The sequence below is a fragment of the Ursus americanus genome, chromosome 6 (assembly GCF_024610735.1).
Source record: "Ursus americanus isolate L20-20 chromosome 6, mUrsAme1.1.p, whole genome shotgun sequence".
Lineage (NCBI taxonomy): Eukaryota > Metazoa > Chordata > Mammalia > Carnivora > Ursidae > Ursus > Ursus americanus.
In genome coordinates, this window is record NC_142132.1 from 31,960,833 (window position 1) to 31,980,941 (window position 20,109).

The 20,109-nt window shown below is 41.3% G+C and overlaps 1 protein-coding gene across 1 annotated transcript in view; it reads right to left on the reverse strand.

Annotated features, from left to right (window-relative positions):
- Nucleotides 1–2,205: 2,205 nt before the first annotated feature.
- LOC123791300 (cytochrome P450 2C41-like) overlaps nucleotides 2,206–20,109 on the reverse strand; it is a 34,329-nt gene continuing 16,425 nt past the window's right edge. The window contains exons 6-9 of the mRNA XM_087862885.1: nucleotides 17,443–17,584; nucleotides 17,098–17,285; nucleotides 4,839–4,980; nucleotides 2,206–2,768 (exon numbers count right to left, since the gene is read on the reverse strand). Of these exons, the coding sequence (XP_087719011.1) occupies nucleotides 2,587–2,768; nucleotides 4,839–4,980; nucleotides 17,098–17,285; nucleotides 17,443–17,584 (654 nt within the window). The 3' untranslated portion in view covers nucleotides 2,206–2,586. The remainder of the gene's footprint in view (nucleotides 2,769–4,838; nucleotides 4,981–17,097; nucleotides 17,286–17,442; nucleotides 17,585–20,109) is intronic.

Here is a 20,109-nt window from a genome sequence, read left to right on the forward strand (position 1 = left end):
CTGCGAGAGAGAGACAAAGAGAGCATGAGCAGGGGTGGGAGTGTGGGGGGAGGGGTAGAGGGAGAGGAAGAAGGAGACTCCCCACTGAGCAGGGGGTCCAATGCAGGACTCTATCCCAGAACTCCGGGATCATGGCCTGAATTGAAGGCACATGCTTAACCGACTGAGCCACCTAAGCACCACTCTACAGGATTTTAAAATGAGGATGTTATCCTAAACTGGACAGGTAGATCAAATGTAATCACACAGTCCTTAGGAGAGGGAGGTAGGGAGACAGGAGTAAGCTGGAGAAGATAAGCAAGAGGATGGGACTGATGGGAGGAAGGAGTCATGAGCCAAGGAATGCTGGCAGCATCTCAATGCCGTAAAGGCAGGGAAATGGATTCTTTCCTAGAGCCTCAAAAGGAAGCAGCCATGCCAGCACCTTGATTTTAGCCCATGAACACGGATATTGGACTTTTGAACTTCAGAGTTATAAGCAAGCAGTAAATCTGTGTTGTTTTGAGCCACTAACTCAGTGGTAATTTGCTATAGTGGCATTAGGAAACTCATACCAATACTATCTGCCTCCTAGGTTTATGAGAAAGGTTAATTAACACGAAACATGCAAAGTGGCAAACACATTGTAAGGAGATTCAGAAGCTGAAGGATGGGGAAAGTGATGATGGAGGAGTTTACAAGTTTCAAGAAGAATCTCAGGGTAGGCGCGCCTGGGTGGTGCAGTTGGGTGACCATCCAACTCGTGGTTTTGGCTTGGGTGGTGATCTCGGGGTCCTGGGATCAAGCCCTATGCCAGGCTCATGCTGAGTTCAGAGTTTGCTAAAGTTTCTGTCTCCCTCTGCCCCTTACAACTCTCTCTCTCTCTCTCTCAAATAAATACACTAATTAATTAAAAATAAAGAATCCCAGGGTAGGCTTTACGGAGAAGGTAACTTTGGAGCAATACGCAAGACTGTTTGGTGGCACACACATTGGCTAATACTTCCGTTAAAATCTTTTCATTTACTAATCAAGGTTTAAGGGAATATAATATAGTTTTAATTTGTACCTTTTATTTCTAAGATCTTTTCATGTGTTTGGGAACCATTTCATTTCCTTTTCTGTAATCTGTCCATTAAAATCATATGCCCATGTTTTCAATCTTTCAAATTTTCCCTGGCATACTGTACGGTAGGAAAACAGCAAGTTGTAGAATATTGTGTGCAATATAAGCCCCACGGTGAAGAATCCTTTTTTATCTCATGTGTATATATATGTTATGTGTGAATATATACTTTGGACATATCTTATGTATATGTACATCTAGCCTCATATGTTGTCCTAAAAATGCATGAAAAGTATGAAAAGTTTTCTCCAGGAGATGAGCTGGCAGAAGGTTAATAGGTGATGCTCATTTCATATACTTAAACACATACGAAAAAAATGATTGAAATTATTTGACTTATATAAGATGTTGAGTTGTCTATGTACTAGATAAAGACTTTAGGATCATAGCATCACACAAGCCACTGCGCTTGTGTTAGGTATAAAACAATGTGCTGGAAAGTAGAAAAAAGAATATCTAGCGATGCCCCCCGGGGATCTTGTTCTAGGAGAGAGGGCAAAGAATGACACTTAGAAGATTTGATTAGCCATATAAAAAAGCATATGTTAATACTTGACTCTAAGTCTGAAACAAACTCATGTGAACAGGTCAAATCTTTGGTATTCAAAGTGACACCAAAGCAGAGACATGAATTGTAACAGGGATTATTCCTCCCCCCCTCCCATCACTGAAATTCTCACTGACACTCGGCTCCTGGACACAACTTTTCTCACTTCCAAATCCAAACCTCAAGTAACTGTAGGTAACACTGAGCCAAGAGAGCTTTCCTGCCCTCTCCCCCTTTGCCCCTCTCTGTGCTTATCATTATAAGGATGGCGTGGTGCAGCTGCTTTGGACTCTATTTTCTTCCATTTCTTACCTGTATTATGCACAAAAGAAGGAAAGCCTAAGAACCGGCTCAGCAAATAATAATGCTTCCCATCTACAACATGCAGAGGACAAATGGCCGTGTGGTAGCTTACACCAATCATTGGTTTTGTATCACAGTGATAACATAGTAACAGCTCAATATGAGGTAAGTATGTGTGGTGGCAAACACAAGTGTTACAGAGTATAAAGAACAGCACAGCACATGTGTAATGAAGTTCTGGAAACTTCGCTTTTTTTTTTTTTTTTTAAGATTTTATTTATTTGAGAGAGTGAGAGAGAACGACAGTGAAAACGAACTCGAGCCACAGAGGAGCAGAGGGAGAGGCAGAAGCAGACTCCCCACTGAGAAGGGAGCCCGAAGTGGGGCCCGGTCACGGGACTCCAGGATCATGAACTGAGCCACAGGCAGACGCTCAACCGACTGAGCCACGCAGGCGCCCCTGGAAACTTTCCTTTAATGGAGGTTGGATGTTCACTGGGTACGGAGGGAATGGGGAACTAGGAGGAGAGGTCAGAGAAAGCATCCCCAGCAGGGACAAGAGGTGAATGATGCCCCAGACGAGGAGGAGCTACAGAGAACTGCTGGCAGCAGGCGGATGGTCTGTCCTTCCTCACATGGGAATGAAGCAGAGCCGGTAGGGGGGTGGCAGACGGCCAAACCCACTGGCAATTGGGGTGGTATCGATGTCCTTTAGGTCGACCAGAGATTTCAGAGTAAATTTCTGTAAAATGTTGGTCAGGAATAAAAACAGCTCCATACGGGCCAGTCCTTCTCCCACACACAATCGTTTTCCTGAAAATAACAAACAGAAGGGACCTGTTGCTTGAACAGTATGTTTGGAACTGCCACAAGAACTATGTCACAAGAAGTATCTGACGAATGACTGAACTGATGGAGGGCTGGAAGGAAGGTTAGACGGACAGATGAATGCTTGCTATTCTCCTAGTGTCTTCACGACAATCCTTCATTCAACAAGTATCTATTGAGTAGCAGGCCTACATCAAGCACGTCATTATGTATTTCCACACGACAACTGCTCTGTTCCCTGTCTGACAGTCCCTATCTCTCTTTCCATCCTCCACACACTCTATTCTCGGTTCTAGCCATACCCACTCTTCAGCAATCTCCAACACACCGTGACATCTCCAGTTTTACCTCATGCTGTTCCCTTCGGTTAAGAGGCACGTCTCTTATACTTCTTTCAGGACCTATGTCTTACGTCATTTCCTCTCTATAATCCCTGTGATCCCCTCGGGCAGGAGAATCGTGCCCTCTCTGGGTTTCCTCAATTAAAACATACATAGATAAATGAACAGATCAAGAAATAAACATAGATAGATAAGTAAAAACTCTTCGATTAAAACACAGATCCTCACCATGAATCATAATTTTCTGTTTACTATTTTTCTACCATGCTAAAATGTGCATTCCTAGTAGGGAAGGCTCAGTCCTTGACATCTTGGTATATACAGTACAAGACACAAAGCTGGCATCAGAAGCCATCAGATAAATGAAGGTGACTCCATGGCCAGAGACCCAGCACACACTATAGATGTGGAGACCCAATATCCAAGATACCTGATCTTGCGTGGAGGATAATCAGGTGCCTTGGAATCACTGCAGGGCATTCTGCCACTTTCCCAAGATTTCCTTGATGCCATGGTTAGTTGGCTGGTTCTGATCTCCTCAATCGATAGAAACGTCCTGCTCCTGTGGTCCCCCTTGTGAAAGTGCCCCGTCTTCTCTTCTTTCCCTCGCTCCCTGTCCCCTGTGAGGCAGCTCAAATTCCCTTTCTGCTGTGGTAGAATGTTGCTTATTCCAGTTGATGCCTCACTGTGGAGCAGGAGTGAACAGGAAGGAGCCAGCTTCCTCTTCTGCTTTCCCGAGCGGCCTGGGCTTTCTTCTCCCACAACACTAGTCTTACTAGATTATAATCATCTGTTTACTAATCTGCTTCCCTAACTAGAGTATGAGCCTCTTTGGTGTCTATGCTGTGCTTGTGGATACTTGTCACCCTAGAGCTCACTCTGGGGAGTAAGGGATATCACAGAGAAGATATTTTTTTTTTAAAAGATTGGATTTATTTATTTGAGAGCGAGTATAAGTGGGGGCGGGGGGAGTGGAAGGGGGCAGAGGGACAAGGAGATTCCCACTGAGTGGGAAGCCCAAACAAGGCTTAATCGCAGGACCCTTAGATTAGGACCTGAGCCAAAGTCAGACACCTAACTGGCTGAGCCACCCTGGCACCCCACATAGAAGATACTTAACTCAGAGGTGCCTGGGTGGCTCACTCGGTTACGCATCTGGCTTCAGCTCTGGTCATGATCCCATCAGGGTCCTGGGATGGAGTCTGCATCAGGCGCCCTGCTCAGTGGGAATCTGCTTGTCCCTTTGTCCCCTTCCCCCATGCTCAACAGGGAGACTGCTTCTCCTTTTCCCTCTGCCCTCCCCCTGCTTTTGCTTCTCTCTCTCTCTCTTTCAAATAAATAATTTTTTTAAAAAGATACTTAACTCAAAATTGAGGAGTTATATACCTTTCTCATGGCCAGGGAGTAAAGTCTAAATAAGTTTCATCTGCTGCTAAGAGGAGATCTTGGTAGCTCAGTGATATATCTAGAGGCAGAATTTAATGAACCTATACTCTAGCTTTCTTACTTTGGAAGAACTCCGTCACCCATGCAACGTTCCAATAATGACGATGTATGCTGAGTGCGGCAAAGTACATGGGCATTGGGAGTGATGTTTCTGGTCATGGACAAAGAACAATTCTACTCATCCCAGAGCAGGCACCATGTAAGTTTTAACTGATCCCCCCAAAATATTTCATCCCCTTCAGCACCTAAGGGATTTAATTTTTATTACCTGCAGAGAAGGGCATGAAGTAGTCACTCTTCTTAAAGTTGCCGCTATCATCCAGGAAGTGGGCAGGGTCAAATGTCTCCGGGTTGGGGAATTCTTTGCCGTCATGTAGCACAGAAGTCAGTGATGTTAATACTCTTGTGCCCTGGAATGGACAGATGAAGATAAACTGGGTTATAAAGAAGTTGTACAGCTGGAAGAAATGTGGCAAATCACTCAGTTCAATCTTTTGATCTATACGTGAGTAATCCCAGGTCCAAAGAAGAGCAAGGGCATTTCCACCCAGACAGACTAAGTAATAAACAAGGATGAGATTCAGGACAGTGCTAGTCAGGATGCTAACATGGCCCCCAATAGGGTCTGAAACACTGACTCCTTGGTTACTTGGGCGCCACACCTCTGAATCCTCTCCACTGATCACAATGTTTGGACACTTGTGTCTGTCTCACTCTCTGCTCTATTTCATCACTTCGATGTTCATCCATCTCATGTGGGTTATGGCACAGCAGGGGTCTGCTTGAGATTCTGTCTCTCCTCTCCCTCTGCCCCTCTGCCCACTCACACACTCTCTCTAAAATAACTAAATCAAATCTTTTAAAAAATAGAACAATAAAAATATGGAGGAACTCTTTGTTAGAGATGAGTCCTAGCTACACACACACACACACACACACACACACACACCACACACACACATACACACAAAGTAATTTTTCAAGAATTCAAGTAAAGATCATTAATTAGGGGCGCCTGGGTGGCTCAGTGGTTAAGCATCTGCCTTCAGCTCAGGGCGTGATCTCGGCATTCTGGGATCGAGCCCCACATCAGGCTCCTCCACCGGGAGCCTGCTTCTTCCTCTCCCACTCCCCCTGCTTGTGTTCCCTCTCTCGCTGGCTGTCTCTATCTCTGTCAAATGAATAAATAAAATCTTTAGAAAAAAAAAAGATCATTAATTAATATTAAAACGGTTGGATCAATTATTTGGGAAACAGGTATTTACAAGGTCTTAGAGTACCATGTCAGAGATTGTTTTTTATTAATTACCTATGAAAAATGCAGCCCCAGCAAGAGAGAATTATGGCAGATACGTCCTTCACAAGTTAGTATCTTGGCATCAGCAATAACGGTATAAATTGATATTACCTGTCTCCAGACAAAACATGATGTAGTGGGACATACACACCTCACCTACGTAATTTTCTTCCCCAAAACACAGAACTGGAATCTAATCTCAAAACAAAAACAAAAACAAAAACCACACTAAACCAGACTGAGGAATATTCTGCATGACAACTGTCCTGCACTCTTCAAAACTGCCAGTGTATTGAAATGAAACAAATAAAGGAAAAGGAACTGTTCTTTATAAAAGGGGCCTAAAGGGACAGATAATCAAATCCTATACTTATTCCTTGACTAGCTACTAGATGCTTCCCCAAGAAACCTATAATAGTTTTTAGCATAATAGAAAAATGTAATTATAGGCTACATATCAGATAAAATTATTGTATAGATGATAATTCCTTAAGTGTGAATGCTGTTATTGCTGTGCAGGAAGCTGGCGTTCCTGGAATACACATACTGAAGTATATAGGAGTAAGGTAGATTGATGGACATAGATAGATATGCACCTAAAATATAGATGTATACACATTTTCATATATATTATTTATATATACATAAATCATTACATAGTCACTGTGTGTGTGTGTGTGTTTAAAGGCTATGTAGATTTTTTACATTTTAAATTAAAAATTGGAAGGAAATTCCATCCTCTAAGTTTATCGTATTTAAGGTCTATACTTCAGTTTACAAAATCATTGCCTTATATATTTTAAGACAAGTGATATGTGAAAATGTTCCTTTAAGATTTAAAAAGCTAGTAGGTTTTCAATAAATGATGCTGGGACAACTGGATATCCATAACAACAACAACAAAAAGTACAATTACTACTTCACGCTATAAGTAAAAACGAACATTAAATGGATCACAGACCTAAATAGAAAAGTGAAGACGATAAAACTTACAGAAGAGGACATAAGGGCAAATATTTGGGAAGTTATGTTCGCAGCATGTTTTTCAGATAGGACACAAAACACAAGTCAAAAGAGAAATAATTGATAAATTAGACTCCATCAAAACTCAAAACTTCTGCTCTTTGGAAGACATTTTTTGAAAACTAAAGAAAGGAAAAACAACCCCAACAGATTGAGAGTGAATGCTAACAACACCTACATATGATACAAGATTTGCATGCAAAATATATAAAGGATTGCAATAATTAAATAAGGAAAACGACCCAATAAAAGATAGGAATATAATTTCAGCAAACATTCTACCAAAGAACATGAATAATCAATCAGCACATGAAAAGAAGTGAACCATCATTATCCATCCAGAAAACAGAAGTAAAACAAAATGTGATAACACTGCACAACCCCTTATAGTATCTAAAAGGTAAGAAGACCAACCATGGCAAGTGGTGGAGGGGGCCTAGAGCAACTGGAACTCTCATACGTTGCTAGTGGGAATGTAAAAAGGCTCAGCCACATTTAGAAAACAGTTTAACAGTTTTTTAGAAACAGTTCAGCAAAGTCCCCCTCCTGAGCATTTACCCAAAAGAAAAGCAAAATTTATGTCCACACTAAAATCTGTATGCAAATGTTCACAGCACCTTTATTCAAATGGCGTCAAACTGGAAACAACCCAAATATCCATCAATCGCTGAATGGGTAAACAATTTGTGGCACTCGATATCATGAAAACTACTCATCAAAACAAGAAACAAACTAATGGGGAGTTAAGATGGCGGAGGAGTAGGAGACACCGTTTTCAGCCGGTCCTCCGAGTCGAGCTTGGATAGGTAACAGACCAGCCTAAACATCCACGGAATCAGCCTGAGACGCAGGAAGATACATCTGGATCTCTACAAATGAACATCTCCAGCGCTGAGTATTGAGGTACAAAGCCGGGAGCCATGAAACCGTGCACAGATATCGGAAGATAAACAGAAGGGGGAGGGAGCCGCCGCGTTCGGGGGCCGGGAAGCGGTAGCCACCTGCACGGGGGAGCGGGCGGACTCGCGGACCGGCACCCGCGAGAGAGCAGAGTGGAACCGTGAGCCGGGTGCGCGCGCGGGGCGGCTGGCGGCTGGCGGCATTAGAAACACAAAGGACAGAGACGCGCCGGCCCTGGAAGTGAGGGCTGGGACACCGGGTGTGGGGCTCACACCCGGGACGCTGCAGGGTTGAGCAGCACCAACAGAAGCAGAGTTAAAGTGGCCAGAACATTAGTAGAGAACGGGCCGCAATCCTTCTGTTCCGTGACAGAGGCTGAAATTTGGCCGCTGCTGCTCTGACTCTCAGAAGAGGCACAGCAAACCGCCAGGGAAAGCCGCCAGAGAACAAAAGCCTGGAAATACCGGCTCAGGGAGTGCCCATCCCCATCCCCCCTCGCAAGGGACGCGGAGACTCTACCCAAACAGGGTTGCCTGAGTATCGGCGCGGCAGGCCCCTCCCCCAGAACACAGAAGGCAGGCTGAAAAATCAAGAAGCCCACAACCCGGGTGCCTGGGTGGCGCAGTCATTGAGCGCCTGTCTTCGGCTTAGGGCGTGATCCCGGCGTTCCGGAAAGGAGTCCCTCATCGGGCTCCTCCGCTGGGAGCCTGCTTCTTCCTCTCCCACTCCCCTGCTTCTGTTCCCTCTCTCGCTGGTTGGTTGCCACATAAATAAATAAATAAAATCTTTAAAGAAGAAGCCCACATCCCTAAGATCCCTATAAAACAAGGGGCACGGCCTGGGACCCAGTCAATAATTTGGGCTCTGGACAACCCCGCAACCTCTCCTCATCAGAATGACAAGAAGGAGAAGCCCCCCCCCCCCCCCCAGCAAAGAAAAGACAGTGAGCCTGTGGCCTCTGCCACAGAAATAATGGATATGGATGTAACCAAATTATCCGAAGTGGAATTCAGAGTAACGATGGTCAAAATGATGAGTAGAATTGAAAAAACTATTAACGAAAAGGTTACTGAGAATATAGAATCGCTAAGGACAGAAATGAGAGCGAATCTGACAGAAATTAAAAATTCTATGAGCCAAATGCAGGCAAAACTAGAGGCTCTGACGGCCAGGGTCGCAGAAGCAGAGGAACGGGTTAGTGAATTGGAGGATGGGTTAATAGAGGAAAAAATGAAAATAGAAGATGGTCTTAAAAAAATCCACGCCCACGAATGTAGGTTACGGGAGATTACTGACTCAATGAAACGATCCAATGTTAGAATCGTTGGCATCCCCGAGGGGGTGGAGAAAAACAGAGGTCTAGAAGAGATATTTGAACAAATTGTAGCTGAAAACTTCCCTAATCTAGCAAGGGAAACAAACATTCATGTCCAAGAGGCAGAGAGGACCCCTCCCAAGCTCAACCATGACAAACCTACGCCACGTCACATCATAGTGCAATTCGCAAATATTAGATGCAAGGATACAGTATTGAAAGCGGCCAGGGCAAAGAAATTTCTCACATACCAAGGCAAAAGCATCAGAATTACGTCAGACCTGTCTACACAGACCTGGAATGAGAGAAAGGGTTGGGGGAGCATATTTAAAGCTCTTTCAGAGAAAAACATGCAGCCAAGGATCCTTTATCCAGCAAGGCTGTCATTCAGAATTGATGGAGAAATAAAGACATTTCAGAATCGCCAGTCACTAACCAATTTTGTAACCACGAAACCAGCCCTACAGGAGATATTACGGGGGGTTCTATAAAAGTAAAAAGGCCCCAAGAGTGATACAGAACAGAAAGTCACAGCCAATACAAACAAAGACTTTACTGGCAACATGGCATCATTAAAATCATATCTCTCAGTACTCAGGCTTAATATTAATGGCTTAAATTCTCCCATAAAACACCACAGGGTTGCAGATTGGATAAAAAGAAATGAGCCATCCATTTGCCGTCTACAAGAGACTCATTTCGAACCCAAAGATGCATTCAGACTGAGAGTAAGGGGATGGAGTACCATCTTTCACACAAATGGACCTCAAAAGAAAGCTGGGGTAGCAATTCTCATATCAGATAAACTGGATTTTAAACTACAGACTATAGTTAGAGATGCAGAAGGGCACTATATTATTCTTAAAGGAAGTATTCAACAAGTGGATATGACAATTATAAATATATATGCCCCCAACAGGGGAGCAGCAAGAGACACAAGCCAACTCTTAACCAGAATAAAGAGACATATAGATAAAAATATATTAATAGTAGGGGACCTCAACACTCCACTCTCAGAAATAGACAGAACACCCTGGCAAAAACTAAGCAAAGAATCAAAGGCTTTGAATGCCATACTCGACAAGTTGGACCTCTTAGATATATATAGAACACTACACCCCAGAACCAAAGAATACTCATTCTATTCTAATGCCCATGGAACATTTTCAAGAATAGACCATGTTCTGGGACACAAAACAGGTCTCAGCCGATACCAAAAGATTGAAATTATCCCCTGCATATTCTCAGACCACAACGCTCTGAAATTGGAACTCAACCACAAGGAAAAATTTGGAAGAAACTCAAACACTTGGAGACTAAGAACCATTCTGCTCAGGAATGACTCGATAAACCAGGAAATCAAAAATCAAGTTAAACAATTTATGGAGACCAATGAGAATGAAAATACAACAGTCCAAAACCTATGGGATACTGCAAAGGCAGTCCTAAGGGGGAAATACATAGCCATCCAAGCCTCACTCAAAAGAATAGAAAAATCTAAAATGCAGTTTTTATATTCTCACCTCAAGAAGCTGGAACAGCAACAGAGGGACAGGCCTAATCCACGCACGAGGAAGCAGTTGACCAAAATTAGAGCTGAAATCAATCAAGCAGAAACCAGAAGTACAGTAGAGCAGATCAACAGGACTAGAAGCTGGTTCTTGGAGAGAATCAATAAAATTGACAGACCACTGGCAAGACTTATCCAAAAGAAAAGAGAAAGGACCCAGATTATTAAAATTATGAATGAAAAAGGAGAGGTCACGACGAGCACCATTGAAATTGGAAGGATTATTAGAAATTTTTATCAACAGCTATATGCCAATAAACTAAGCAATCTGGAAGAGATGGAATCCTTCCTGGAAACCTATAAACTACCAAGATTGAAACAGGAAGAAATTGATTTCTTAAACAGGCCAATTAATTATGAAGAAATTGAGTCAGTGATAAACAACCTTCCAAATAACAAAACTCCAGGCCCGGACGGTTTTCCTGGGGAATTCTACCAAACATTCAAAGAAGAAATAATACCTATTTTCCTAAAGCTATTTCAAAAAATAGAAACAGAAGGAAAGCTACCAAACTCATTCTATGAGGCCAATATTACCTTGATCCCCAAACCAGGCAAAGACCCCCTCAAAAAGGAGAATTACAGACCGATTTCCCTAATGAATATGGACGCCAAAATCCTCAACAAGATACTTGCTAATAGAATCCAACAGTACATTAAAAGGATTATCCATCACGATCAGGTGGGATTCATACCTGGGATGCAAGCGTGATTCAATATTCGCAAATCAATCAGCGTGATACATCATATCAACAAGAAAAGACTCAGGAACCATATGATCCTCTCAATCGATGCCGAAAAAGCAATTGACAAAATACAGCATCCTTTCCTGATTAAAACCCTTCAGAGTGTAGGAATAGAAGGTACATTTCTCAATCTCATAAAAGCCATCTATGAAAAGCCTACTGCAAATATTATTCTCAATGGTAAAAGCTGGAAGCCTTTCCCTTAAGATCAGGAACTCGACAAGGATGCCCACTCTCGCCACTATTATTCAACATAGTACTAGAAGTCCTTGCAACAGCAATCAGACGACAAAAAGGGATCAAAGGTATTCAAATTGGCAAAGAAGAAGTCAAAATGTCTCTCTTCGCAGATGACATGATACTCTATATGGAAACCCAAAAGAAGCCACTCCCAAACTATTAGAAGTTATAGAGCAATTCAGTAAAGTGGCAGGATACAAAATAAATGCTCAGAAATCAGTTGCATTTCTGTACACGAATAACGAGACCGAAGAAAGAGAAATTAGGGAATCCATCCCATTTACAATAGCACCAAAAACCATACGTTACCTTGGAATTAACTTTTTTTTTTTTTAAAGATTTTATTTATTTATTCGACAGAGATAGAGACAGCCAGCGAGAGAGGGAACACAAGCAGGGGGAGTGGGAGAGGAAGAAGCAGGCTCATAGCAGAAGAGCCTGATGTGGGGCTAGATCCCAGAACGCTGGGATCACGCCCTGAGCCGAAGGCAGACGCTTAACCGCTGTGCCACCCAGGCGCCCCACCTTGGAATTAACTTAACCAGAGACGTAAAGGACCTATATTCTAGAAACTATAAATCACTCTTGAAAGACATTGAGGAAGACATAAAAAGATGGAAAGATATTCCATGCTCATGGATCGGAAGAATTAACATAGTTAAAATGTCCATGCTACCCAGAGCAATCTACACTTTCAATGCTATCCCGATCAAAATACCAAGGACATTTTTCAAAGAACTGGAACAAACAGTCCTTAAATTTGTATGGAAACAGAAAAGGCCCCGAATCTCCAAGGAACTGTTGAAAAGGAAAAACAAAGCTGGGGGCATCACAATGCCGGATTTCGAGCTGTACTACAAAGCTGTGATCAGAAAGACAGCATGGTACTGGCACAAAAACAGACACAGAGACCAGTGGAACAGAATAGAGAGCCCAGAAATGGACCCTCGGCTCTTTGGGCAACTAATATTTGATAAAGCAGGAAAAAACATCCGGTGGGAAAAAGACAGTCTCTTCAATAAATGGTGCTGGGAAAATTGGACAGCTACATGCAAGAGGATGAAACTTGACCACTATCTCACACCATACACAAAAATAAACTCCAAATGGATGAAAGACCTCGATGTGAGACAGGAATCCATCAAAATTCTAGAGAAGAACATAGGCAACAACCTCTACGACATCGGCCAAAGCAACCTTTTTCATGACACATCTCCAAAGGCAAGAGAAACAAAAGATAAAATGAATTTATGGGACTTCATCAAGATTAAAAGTTTCTGCACATCCAAGGAAACAGTCAGAAAAACTAAGAGGCAGCCCACGGAATGGGAGAATATATTTGCAAATGACACTACAGATAAAGGACTGGTATCCAAGATCTACAAAGAACTTCTCAAACTCAATACACGAGAAACAAATAAACAAATCAAAAAATGGGCAGAAGATATGAACAGACACTTTTCCAATGAAGACATACAAATGGCTAACAGACACATGAAAAAATGTTCAAAATCATTAGCCATCAAGGAAATTCAAATCAAAACCACACTGAGATACCACCTTACGCCAGTTAGAATGGCAAAAATAGACAAGGCAAGAAACAACAATTGTTGGAGAGGATGTGGAGAAAGGGGATCCCTCCTACATTGTTGGTGGGAATGCAAGTTGGTACAGCCACTCTGGAAAACAGTGTGGAGGTCCCTTAAAAAGTTAAAAATTGAGCTACCCTATGATCCAGCCATTGCACTACTGGGTATTTACCCCAAAGATATAGACGTAGTGAAGAGAAGGGCCATACGCACCCCAATGTTCATAGCAGCAATGTCCACAATAGCTAAATCGTGGAAGGAGCCGTGATGCCCTTCAACAGATGACTGGATTAAGAAGTTGTGGTCCATATATACAATGGAATATTACTCGGCTATCAGAAAGAACGAGTTCTCAATATTTGCTACAACATGGACAGCACTGGAGGAGATAATGCTAAGTGAAATAAGTCAAGCAGAGAAAGACAATTATCATATGATTTCTCTCATCTATGGAACATAAGAACTAGGATGATCGGTAGGGGAAGAAAGGGATAAAGAAAGGGGGGGTAATCAGAAGGGGGAATGAAACATGAGAGACTATGGACCATGAGAAACAAACTGAGGACTTCAGAGGGGAGGGGGGTGGGGGAATGGGATAGACCGGTGATGGGTAGTAAGGAGGGCACGTATTGCATGGTGCACTGGGTGTTATACACAACTAATGAATCATCGAGCCTTACATCGGAAACCGGGGATGTACTGTATGGTGACTAACATAATATAATAAAAAATCATCAAAAAAAAACCAAAAAGAAACAAACTAATGATACATGTGATAACAAACATAAATCTTCAACACATTCTGCCACATAAGAAAGATAAGGGCTTATACTGATTACAAATTATACTACTTTAATGTCACATGCCATCATGTGGCATTCCTTAAAAGGCAAAACCACAGAACCAAAAGCAGATCAACGGTTACCAAGGGTTGAAACTGGGGGAGGTGGATTGACTGTAAAAGTAGAATAGGGGAAATTTTTGAGATGATACAAATGTTTCATATCTTCGTTGTAGTGGTATTTACCTGACTTCACATATTGGTCAAACCTCACTAGAATATGAGTTTTCTTTGGTATAACTTATCGTTTCTGTATATTGTCTCTGTTCCTTTCTCATCTATGTTACTTTTGGGCTCTCTCTTGGTGTGAAGGATCCCTTTTCATATTTAATATTTCTCGCAGGGCTGGTTTACTGGTCACACATTCTTTCAGCTTCTGTTTGTCGTGGAAGCTTTTTATGTCTCCTTCTATTTTGAATGAATCCTTGCTGGATGAAGTTTTCTAGGCTGCATATTCCTCTAATTTAGCACCCCGAATATATCATGCCAGTCCTTTCTGGCCTGTCAGGTCTCTGTGGATAGGTCTGCCCCCAGTCTAATGTTTCTACCCTTGTACATTATGGATCTCTTGTCCCGAGCTGCTTTCAGGATTTACTCTCTGTCTCTGAGATTTGCAAGTTTCACTGTCATGTGTTGGGCTGTAGACCTATTTTTAATGATTTTGAGGTTTTTTTTTTTGTGCTTCCCAGACTTGAATGCCTGTTTCCTTCCCCAGATTTGGGAAGTTCTCGCTATAAATTGCTCCAATATACCTTCTGCCTCTCTCTCTCTCTCTCTCTCTCTCTCTCTCTCTCTCCCTTTCCTCTTCTTCTGGGATCCCAATTATTCTACTTTGGCTTCGATTTATGGTATCACTTATCTCTCGAATTCTCCCCTCAGGATCCAGTAGCTGTTTATCTCTCTTATTCTCAGCTGCTTCATTCTCCATTATTTTGTCTTCTATATCACTAATTCTCTCGTCTGCTTCATTTATCCTAGCAGTTAGAGCCTCTATTTTTTTCAGTGCATCTCATTAATAGCATTTTTTATTTCAACTTGATTAGATTTTAGTTCTTTCATCTCTCTAGAAAGGGTTCTCTAGTGTCTTCTATGCTTTTTTCAAGCCCAGATAGTACCTTTCTACTCATCATTCTGAACTCTAGTTCCAACATCTTACTTATGTCCATACTATTAGGTCCCTGGCACTCACTACTGCCTCTTGTTCGCTTCTTTGAGGTAAGTTTTTCTGTCTTGTCATTCTTGAAGAAAGTGGTCGCTTTTCTATTTGTAGAGTTGCAGCTATTCTTTTAGCTCTCTGGATGAGTTCGCAGGTGTTCAGAATGATTTCATAGCTGGTTAGCTGAAGTCCTGAGACCAGACGAAACTGAGGTGTCCTACTCCTATGCCATCTTGAACTATCTCTTCCCAAAGCTGTTTTCTCAACCATTTCAAAGTTATATGTAGGAGGACCATTTTAGCCTCTTCTTATTTTTCTACTTCAGCCCATAAAATATGAACATTTGTGTTCTTGAAAGATTAAGTACATGATCCTTCATCTGAAACCCCTTTGGCCTAATGTGTTTTCAAATTCAGAATAGTTTGACTTGTTAGAAAGATATCATGATGTAGATACCAAAAATTTTAAAATACTCCCAATAATGTGGTATCATATAATCAAACACACTTTCTTTTCTTCTCGTTTTTTTTTTTTTTTTTTTTTTTTTTTAGATTTTAAGTAATCTCTACATGCAACATGGGGCTTACATTTACAACCCCGAGATAAAGGGTTGCATGCTCTACTGACTAAGACAGCCAGGACCCCCCACGTTGATATTTCTTTAGTAAAACATGAATACTCACACAAAGTGGCATCAATAAGGAATATAAATAGATTTATGTCAGTTCAAGTAAGGTTTTGGTCACCAAATGAAATTGCAGCCAACTTTATTTTTAATTTTCTGAATTTTTATTACTGCAGAATTAAGGATGGGTTTTTTGTTCCTTTGTTTTTTAAAGATTGTATTTATTTATTTGACAGACAGAGAGAGACAGCAAGGGAGGGAATACAAGCAGAGGCAGAGGGAGAGGGAGAAGCGGGCTCCCTGCTGAGCAAGGAGCCTGACGCAGGGGTTCTATCCCAGGACCCTGGGACCATGATCTGAGCCAAAGGCAGACGCTTAATGACTGAGCCACCCAGGCACCCGAAAGGGTGGTTTTAAGATAACGTTTTAAGTATTACAGAAAAAAAAAAAAAGCCTTAGATCAGTCCTGTCCAATACAGTGGCCTTGAGTGATTCATGGTTAGATTTAAATTAAAGCTAATTATAAGTATATAAAATTTAAAGTTTAAATATTAATTATGAAAACAAAAATTAAGCCAGATCACAGAACTGGGTACGTGGGAATCATAAATCCAGAAATTATTAACAATGATAACTGATTTTGGAAAGGTTGCTAGATACAAGATTGTCAAAATAATAACATCAATTATATTTCAATATATCAAGAAAGTAGAAAAGGCATTTAAAAATTATACAATTTATAATAACATCAAAAATATCACTTATCTAGGAAAACCCTAAAAGATGTACAAGCCACTGCACTGAAAATAATATCGGAAAAATTAAAGAAAGCCCAAGTAAATTAGGAGAATATACCATATCCATGAATTGAAAGATTCAACTTTCCAACATGTCAATTCCTTCCAAATTAATTTACTTTCACCCTGATAAAAATCATTGCCAACTGCTTTGGATAATTGACAAATTGATACTACACTTATTTGGAAATGTAAATAGCTAAGAGTAGCCAAAACAATATTAAAGAAACAGAACAAATTTGGGAGACTTACACAACCAGATATCAAAACCTGTCATAAAAATTTATTGCCTCAAACTGGAAACAGCACAAAATCCATCAAGCTGTCATATGTATGATTCTTCCATTCTCTCATAGAAATTGAAACCATACTGTGAATATGAGAACTTCAAGAGCACTGAAGTCAGCTGTAGGAGAAACACATCTTACCTTGGGGATGACATAGTTTCTGAATTTGATGTCACGGGTCACTGCATGAGGCAGGTTGTTTGGGATAAGGTCAATGTACCTCTGGATCTCATGCAATACTGCATTCGTGTAGGGCATGCGGCTCCTGTCCTGCATGCAAGGGCTCTGGTGTCTGCCAATTACACGCTCAATCTCTTCCTGGACTTTAGCTGATAAAACACAAACGACTCTGATGACAAAAGACACAAATGCATATACATTTGCATGCAAAATCAGGTGATATGCACACTTCGAAGGTATTCCGGCATCATTATAAACATCAGTTCTACGCCCAGAAGTACACCCTGCGCGCCATGCTGGCCATACCTGTGACTTCTGGGTGCTTCAGCAGGAGCAGGAGACCGTATCGTAGCGTGGTGCTTGTTGTCTCTGTCCCAGCTCCAAACAAATCAACTGCAGTGTTCATCAAGTTTTCAGAAGTAAACTCCAACTGCTCGTTGTACTTTTCCTAGGAATTATTTGATGTAGTTATTTGCTGGTTTGCCAGCATATGTAATTACAATAAATCTAAAATAACACATTGTATAAAGCTAAGCAAATGTAGAAACTGGAGAGCGCAGTGTGAAAATAACAACTGTATGGTATGGCAAATTGTACGGATTAGTTGACCCAATCACCATTTCCTATTCCTTTATCCCCTGCTTGCCTACAAATTCCATTTCGTAGCCTCTTTTGCAGCTACACTGGCCAAGCAACCTATTTCTTACCAATGGCCTACATTGTTTTACTAAATATTTTATTTCATTTATGTGTGAGAGAGAAAGAGTGAGAGAGCGAGCACATGAGTGGGGCGGGGAGGGGTGGAGGAAAGGGCAAAGGGTGAGGGAGAAGCAGACTTCCCACTGAGCAGGAAGCCCGATGTCAGGCTCGATCCAGGACCCTGGAATCATGACCTGAGCCGAAGGCAGCCACTTAACCGACTAAGCCACCCAGGCACCCCTAATGGCCTATCGATGTCTCTTTCTTTCCTTCCTCTATCTATACAGATATGTTAGTGGAGGCAGCGGAGACATCATCTTGAAACATGATGAACATGAAGCCTACACGGTAAGTATGCTAAAGAAAAATGGAAGGCACCTGGGTCCATGATACTTCAGGGCTACTGTACAAGTCCTAGACTGCCCAACATGAGATTCTCTGTACCTGAGATAAATAAACCCATTCATTCTCTAAAACATTGTTAATTAGGTTTTCTCTTGTTGGTTGGCAAACACAATCTTAACTCATAGAAATGAGTAAGAGCCGTATCTCAAAAAATGGTATAAACAAGGATCGAGATTTTGCAATTCTCTTCTTCTGTTATAGAATTTATGTGGACTCTATATTGCCTAAAAACTCATTATGAAGTTGAAAATGTGCAAAAGCTAACATGGCAGCACATCTTAGAACAGATTATACAAAGAATGGATTTACAAAGCCAAAAGGGGGCCAGCTGCTATTGTATTCCAGACATAAGGCAGGAAGCAATTTGGTTTAGGAAACAAGTACAGGAATTAATGGAGATGAACAAATAGAAGAAATATTACAGACATGAAGACAGAAAACTTGGGCATTAACTGCCCATAAGGGATGAAGCAGAGTGTAGAAGAAAGGCAGATGCTCAGAATAAGAGACTGAATAGAGATCTCAAAAACTTTACCTGGGGAGAATAAAAGCACCTCACAAGGACAACTAAAGTTGGTTAAGGAGAAGGGTGATACAAAACTGAAAGAGAGCAACACTGGGGTCATTTGAAATACTGACTATGGAGGTCACTAAAATACAATACAAAAAGAAAAAATCTTCCCATCCAGTTCTTTAGGCCAACATTAATTTAACAAGGTTCTAACAATCCACAAGCGACCTGTGGCATGCCTAACATGTCATCAACTCCATTAAGACAGGCTTAACCTCAACACCTATACTTGCTAGACCCATCATTGTCACACACTTTTCTAAACGTTCCAACCCAAAACTACTCTAACGACATGAAAAAAATAGGGCACTTATAAACCATTATTAGCATTTCCATCTGTTGAAGAGAATTTGAAGATTCAGTGCTTACATACACAAAGATTATCAATTATAGCCATTTTAAGCCTAAGTTTTCTTCTAAGAGTTTTATAGTTTTAGCACTTACATTTAGGTCTTTGATCCACCAGACTTCTTCCCAAGGTTAAATATAAAGTTATCATATGACCCAGTAATTCTACCACCACGGATATATACCCAGCAGAAATTAAAACATAGGTACACACAAACACTTGCACACAAATGTCCATAGAAGCATTATTCATAAGAGTCAAAAGCCCAGGAGCACCTGGGTGGCTCACTTGGTTAAGCATCTGCCTTCCGTTCAGGTCATGATCCCGGGTGGTGGGATCGAGCCCGGCCCTGGGCTCCCTGCTTCTCCCTCTCCCTGTTCCCCTGGCTTGTGCTCTCTCGTTTTCTCTAATAAATAAATAAAATCCTAAAAAAGACAAAAAACAAAAAACATCCAAAACCCCAGAAACAATCAAAATGTCCATCAACCAAGGAGTGGATATATAAAATTATGGTATATGCACTCTGGAATATCATTCAAACATGTAAAGGAGTAAAGTGAAAGAAGCTAGAACAAAAGACCACATACCATATAATTCCATTAATATGAAACATCCAGAATAGCCATCTACAGAGACAGAAAGTAGAGTAGTGATGCCTGAAGCTGGAAGGGTTTGGGGACAGGGAGATGACTACTCAAGCTTATGGGGCTTCTTTTGAGGGTGATGAAAATGTTTGGTATTGATTGTGGCAGTGGTTGCACAACTCTGAAAATACACAATTGCTGAATTATATTTGAAATGTGGGAAGGGTATGGCTTGTGAATTATACTCAGTAAAGATATTAACAAGAAAAAAGGGATAATAAGCTAGAATCTAAATACAATAATGAAGTCCAGAGGAACAATGCAGCTTTTAAATATAGTATTAAGGAAATTCCATTAATTGAAAT